The following is a 6,493-nucleotide window of genomic DNA, read 5'->3' on the forward strand; positions in this document are numbered from 1 at the left end:
TGGGTGGTGTGTCAGCAGTAAGTGTCACATGTTCAGACAGTGACAGATTGAGACATGTCAGTGGGGCTGGATTAGATGATCTCTGGAGGCTCCCTTCAACCTTAATTATTGTATAATTCCATGATTGTTGAAATTTTATTTTGTTCTAGGGTTTTTTTTTTTCTTTGTGACTGAATGGCAACTACCACTTTGTACTGACTGAAAACCTGAACCTTCTTTCCTAGATCAAGTTGTGTGTGTTTTAACACACCAAACTCCTCCAACAAACCATCTGGGGATCACTTTGAAGTGGAACATGTTTCAGCCATACAAAGAACCAGCTGCCCACGATGATGGAGAAACTCTGGTGTGGTGAGTCAGACTTCGTTCCTATCTCATTTCCCTTTGTTAGATCAGTAGCACAACCCTGGAAGGAAGAAGGATCCTGCAGCATTGCAAATGAGCTTTTTGACACCCCAAAGCTGCTGCTGACCTGTGCTGCAGCTCAGGGTGGGCTTGTTAATGAGAGAGTGAAGCATTTTCACAGCAGAGCAAGGATTTATACTCCTCCAGAGCTGCTGCCACAAAATAAAGTGTCCTAATTAATTACTGACATTTGAGATCAATGATTTTGTATCAACACTTACCCTTGTCTCTTCATTCCTTTTTACCTCCTCCTACAGGAATTTTCCATCCTCTGTCACATTTCCATCCACCAACGCTTGAAAAATTGGTTATTTAAAAACCAAACATCTCTGTAAGTCAGGTCAGACATAGGGGGCAAACTTGTCAGAATGGAAACAAATCTAACAGCAGTTTTGTAACCAGAGCTGCACTGCACAGAGAGAGCAAACCAGGGCTACAAAAATGCTGAAATAAATCTGTGGTTTAACGTCAGGATTAACAAGCAGCAAAATCCCTGATTTCCAGAGCTTCCACTCAGCAGTAGGTACTGTCTGGGATGAAAGAAGCCTGGAGCACACATGTGGAAGGCAGAAATACAGATTCTATTCTATTCTCATGCTTTGCTGTTTTGTCTGCTCCTCAGGAATGTGTTTTTCTACCCAGGCAATAGCACTGGAGAAAGCTGCATTCTGAATTGCAAATGGGATCAACCAAACCCTGTCCTGGCATCTTGTATTTATTATCTGACAAAAGCAGAACCCAGGATTAACTGAGTGCAGAAGTGAGATTTTAAATTACTTTTTTTTCCATTAATTAGTTGCCTCTCCTCTGTGTCTGAATTTAGAAGCTAAACATTCCATGCTGCTCAGTGTAACTTCCCATGCCACTATCATTTGCACTTCCTACTGAAGTGTAAATTTGGGATGGTCAGTTCCTATTTCAACTTTCCTGGTTTATTGTGTGCTTGTAAACATGGAATTTTGTTTAGCTTTGTAAGCACTTCTGCAATTTCACAAACAGAACCTTCTGCTCTCTCTCACACAGTAAATAAACCTTGTTCTTTCTTTTTCTTCTTCTCCTTTGTGAAGGAATTCTGAAAGTCCTTTTGTTATAGGGGGAAATGCTCATAAGAATAATAATACATTTAATGTAAAACACTCTCAAAGCTGTTTTGGTTTGATTTTGTTCCACTCATGCTTTATGTAATGATTGCTTATCCAGCTTTTCCAGGCCTAGTCTAAATAGTCTTCCTGGGACTCTGTCAGCATCACACAGTTCTGCCAGGGAACATCAAAAGGCTCAGCCTCCAGCTGATACCATGGTGGCATGGAAACAGCATCCTGGAAGGTCTTATCACCTTCATGCCAGATGTTTAACAAACCAAACAGCTCATGGAGCTGCAGCAACAAAGAGCAAGAGCTCCTGGTATGTCCTGTTAAAGCAGAATAGCTAATCTCTCCTTTAATGCCCATATGTACAATTTCTAACGTACCCTGTTGCCTCTCTGTCTTTATCCCCTTCAGGACAGGAACTCTCCTACACGAATTAGTAAGTGGGATTGTCTGCAGAAAAGTTACAGACACTGAAATCTACTTTTCTGAGGGAGGTTTTCATCTCCAATGAGACAGTAACACTTCAAAAATTCAAACTCAAATCCTGCCAAACTTAAATCTTTGGGAGCATCAACTGTGCCAAATTCATTACTTGCTGTGTGGCCATTAAATCCACTGCTTGATTCTTTCTTTTGTTTCTGTGTTCTTCAAACTAAAGGTTCTATCCTGTGTGCCTCAGGAGAGAACCAGGTTCCACAGAGCAGGGAAATGGAGGAGTCTCTTGTTGTGCCTTCCAAATTGTCTGTTTCCAGTTTAGATCCATCTATGTATTATTTTCCACACTATTTTCTTTCAATCCAAGCACTTTTGCTGTCAGTTCTGGCCACAGATGTACCATTAGGCTCTGCTTGTTTTAACTGGGAGGGGAGCAAAGGCCTGAGAGGACAAACCCAACAATAAACCCAACCACACTCCAGCAATCAGCTTAGACTGAAAGGTATTTATTTAGAAACAACAGCTTTGGTATTTTAAAACCAAACAACCTTTAAATCACTAGAAAGTGGGATGTCTTCCCCCCGCCCATAGCCAAAACAAATCAATGCACAAAGTCTCAACAGGCTTAGAACAGGAAACCTGCAGATCAGCAGTTCCAAGTGTAAATCCAAAAAACAACTTCATTAAATTGATTTTGCACTCTACAGTCATAAAGGTTGAAAAACCTCTTACCAGCACTTAGATATCTACAGTTCACTTGACAGTTACTGAAGTGGAGGCAAAATTATTGACATCCTCTCCCTTTCCCCAAGCAATAAATTAAAAAATGTGTATCAGAAAGGAAGTTACACTAAAGTTTTCTAGTTAACTCTCTGAAGGGAATCATCACTCTTTATTTCCTCATAAAATAAAATAATCAAAATATCAAAGGACTTAGTATATCTTCAAGTATTTTCACCAAATGGATTACTCTTAGGGAACTGAACAGCTTACAGGGAAAAAGAAACCTCTGTTACACAAGCTCCTGGGATAAACTCTCCAATCACCACACCTTCCAAGTCTCAGATTCCTCTCTCAGCAAGGCACAAAAGGATTGTTGCTTTCAAAAGGTCCTTGTTCTCAGCTGCAAAACTGTCAGATGTCTTGTGCAAGTGGAGGCTGAAAGCAGGACTAGGCTCACTTGGACATTGGGATGTTCCCACTCAGCGAACAGGGCGTTCATTCCACCCCACCCATCTTGCTTACTGCCACAGAGACTCTGAGCTTCAGCTGGATTCCACTTCTTCCCTGCTTCTGGAATCATGTTCTGCATCATCTTCATTTTAAGCATGTCCAGCTAAGGATGAGGCAGCAGAGCTGTTTGCTGTGCACTGCAAGGCTCCTGCAGTGTCCAGGAGGACGAGGGGATGGTCAGCCCTGGGGTGGCATTTCAGTGAGCAGAGTCAGGGACAGTCACCTGCAGCAATGGTCAACAAGTCACTTTGTAAAAGGCAGAAGGCAAGTCTTGGAGATGACAAAGGCAACCAGATAGACAACAGTGAAAAAAAGGACATAATTCCAAGGACACATTTGGGGAGGCCTCTCAGGGCACAGCTGTGTACACAGGAACTGCTATTACTCCCTAACCCCTTCCTCCCTTTGCACTAAGGTTTTGAACATGATCAGAGGCTTCTAACTGCAGTTGCCTTTGATACACATACCCTAACTCTTCCCAGGTTGGTTTGTCTGGCCACAAGCACCTCCCACTCTTTTTAATTGGATGTCAGGTACTTAGACCTGCTTGGGCTCAGGCCTGACCTTCAGTGCTCAGCATGCCAAAGCCAATGAGCCGACAGGGAAACTTCCAACTCCCTTAAAACACCCCTCACTGTCCAGTTTAGTCACCCCTTCTGCTCAGCCTTAGCTGTCGCAAATTGAATTTGTTTTTACAATTTGGACTAACAGGGCAATCAACAGGTAGAACTCTTCCTCTAACAGATCTATTTAGCTCTGTTCTTTTCACTTCCTTTGTTATTTTTAAGCACAAGTTCTATTTAACCCTGTTCAGCCCTCAGAAGTCTCTGAACAGCACAGTTAGCTCACACAGCAAATCCTGTCTGGTCTTGCATTTCCACTCCATATCAACATACAACCAGAATGTCCCAACACCAAGAGAAAAATTCACAGTATGTTGTCTATTCTGTGCTAAGTTTTTACTAGCAACTAAGTTTTCTAAGGCAACTCTAAACAAGAATTTCAAATTCTTTACACCCAAGTGAGATGCAGTGGAGCTTGAAGCCAGAACCTTCAACTCACAGTAAAAAAACCACTCAGTGCTTTCCTTAACACAGCTTTGTATTTTGTCTGAATGGGAGAAACACCAACTCAGCACCTTCCCTAAAGGATGGTGGTAAATGTGGTTTGATGGAGAACTGCACAGTGTCTATGAATCCATGAACATGCACCAGGAGTCCCAACAACTCACCACCTGCATTGGGTGTTCCTGTATGACATGTCACACGTTCAGAGCAGGCAGACAGGTGTGCAAGTCTCCACACAGCAGTACAGACAAGAACAGCAGCACTCTCACAGACATTCTGGTGCTGCATGACAAGAAACATCATCTCATGACACAGCTGCAACCGCTGGCTTAGAAACAAGCAAGGTCCAACACTGATGCATGGAAAAAGGACAGAAAGCTGTGTCTGCCTCCTTCTGCAGCCTTACAAATGTCTAAGGACAGATGATGGGTTTGTCTTTCCTGATGTTTCTGAGCCCTACTGCTCCAATCCCTGCCCTCATCCTACTTCTCACAAGAAGTGGTCACATGTCACTTGCTGCAAGAGGCTGAAAATCCTCACAGTCCAAGACAGAACCTGCCCAGGCACAGCTGACAGGACATCAGGCTGACAACACTCAGTGCACAGCAGCCAAAAGCAGCAGCCTTATACCTTACTCCTGAAGAGTGGCTTGGCTCCTGGCCCACAATATTCGTTGTAGATGAGTTTGAACAGAAACAAGTGAAACAAAGTGATTAAGGAGGCCACGCTGAACCAGAACAGGAAGGGTAAGCCTGGGTATTGCTTGGCCATGTGCTCCTCGTGAGCCAGGATAGATTTTAGGTGGAGTGTGTGTCTCAGGTCCTGCAAGTGGACCAGATCTGTTGATATATAAAGCAGTGGTGTGATGGGTTGAGTCACCATGACGGGGAAGGTGTGCCCTCGTGCCTCCGAGGTGAGCTCCATGGGCTCGTTCATGCAGCCTGCCTCACACGCATACAGTCTGACTGGCTTGTCCTGGAACTTCACAGACACGTGCAAGAAGGGCTTTCCTTCAGCATCCAGCAGAACAGCCAGATTGATCAAGTCCTTATTGTAATGGATCCCACGTAAGGAATAGCTGTTATGAAGCACATCAGGGTCAGCCTGAAACTGCAGATGGTTTTCTGTGAACTGCAGACCCCCAAAACTAAGCACCATTCCCTGCATGAGGCCATGGACTCCAGCTGCCACCAGACCCTTGCATCCTCGTTTTTGGAGAGTCAGCTTCCACAGGTCTGAGAGCTGCAGGATCTGGGCCACACTGGTGATCTTGGGTGGCCAGAGGTTCTCTGCGTGCATGGTGGCGTGGCCGCTGAAGCAGTGGTCGGCGTAGTTGAGGCTGGATTCCATCTTCTCCCTGTCCTCCCCACTGATGAGAGGGTCTAGCAGAGGGGCTGGCATGGTTGACAGCACATAGTACAGGGTCACGTTGACAGTCTCACTGGATGGGGTATGTGCATCTGTGATCTTTATCATTTCAATGCCTGTAGCAAAAGAAAACAAGCAATGGGAAGAGGTTCACACTAGAAGGAAGAGAAGATCAAATTGCCATTGCCATTCAACACACAGGAGTTCCCTGTAAGGTCTAAGAAACCTCTGCCCTTGAAGTGAGATGTTTCCTTGTACTTTCTTAGGTGTTCTCTGCTACTTGGGAGTTTGAAAGCCAATCAAAGCTGATTTGACATGCAGATGCCTTGCAGAGCTGTCACCATGACTCTGCAATACTCAGTCAAAGGAACATTTACCTTTTTACTGGCTATAAAATGCCAAGTGCTGCATGTTTTGGGCAGCAAGGCCATTACAATGTTAAGAGAAAGTGTCCTTGCAGACAGTCCTTCACTCCCATGAGGAAATCTGTCTCTTATACTGTGACTAAAGGTCAACTCTCTTTCCAACTGACATGCTGGGCAGAGCAGTGAAGTTCCTGAAGCTATGAAAAGCAACACACACACAGTTATGATTAACAATGTTCTTCTGTCACTTCCTTTGTCCAGCTGGGTGCACTCCACTTTATAAAGTACACTGGGTTGCAAACCAGGAAGTTTTATGATCCCACAATATACTTTCTGGTCCTGGAAATAAACCCATCACGAAGAGTGGGGCCTCTGGAGACTTTACAGTCACTGAGTTTTCAGCCACCCCCTAAAGCAACCCCGTGAGCATCGCTTTCCTCACCTGAAATGAACAGGTCAGCCCAAGTCTGCTGGTGCTCCTGGAAAAGATCTTCCACCCCCATCTGCATCACCTCCAGCATCTCTTTCT

The 6,493-nt window shown here is 44.4% G+C and overlaps 1 protein-coding gene across 1 annotated transcript in view; it reads right to left on the minus strand.

Annotated features, from left to right (window-relative positions):
- Window positions 1–4,552: 4,552 nt before the first annotated feature.
- KIAA2013 (KIAA2013 ortholog) overlaps window positions 4,553–6,493 on the minus strand; it is a gene marked incomplete at its 5' end in the record, with an annotated part of 2,251 nt that continues 310 nt past the window's right edge. The window contains 2 exons of the mRNA XM_009084164.1: window positions 4,553–5,715; window positions 6,407–6,493. The exon at window positions 6,407–6,493 is cut by the window's right edge and continues 310 nt beyond it. Coding sequence (XP_009082412.1) covers window positions 4,856–5,715; window positions 6,407–6,493 — 947 coding nt within the window. The remainder of the gene's footprint in view (window positions 5,716–6,406) is intronic.

This window comes from Acanthisitta chloris, unplaced genomic scaffold, assembly GCF_000695815.1.
Source record: "Acanthisitta chloris isolate BGI_N310 unplaced genomic scaffold, ASM69581v1 scaffold40141, whole genome shotgun sequence".
NCBI classification, from domain to species: Eukaryota; Metazoa; Chordata; class Aves; order Passeriformes; family Acanthisittidae; genus Acanthisitta; species Acanthisitta chloris.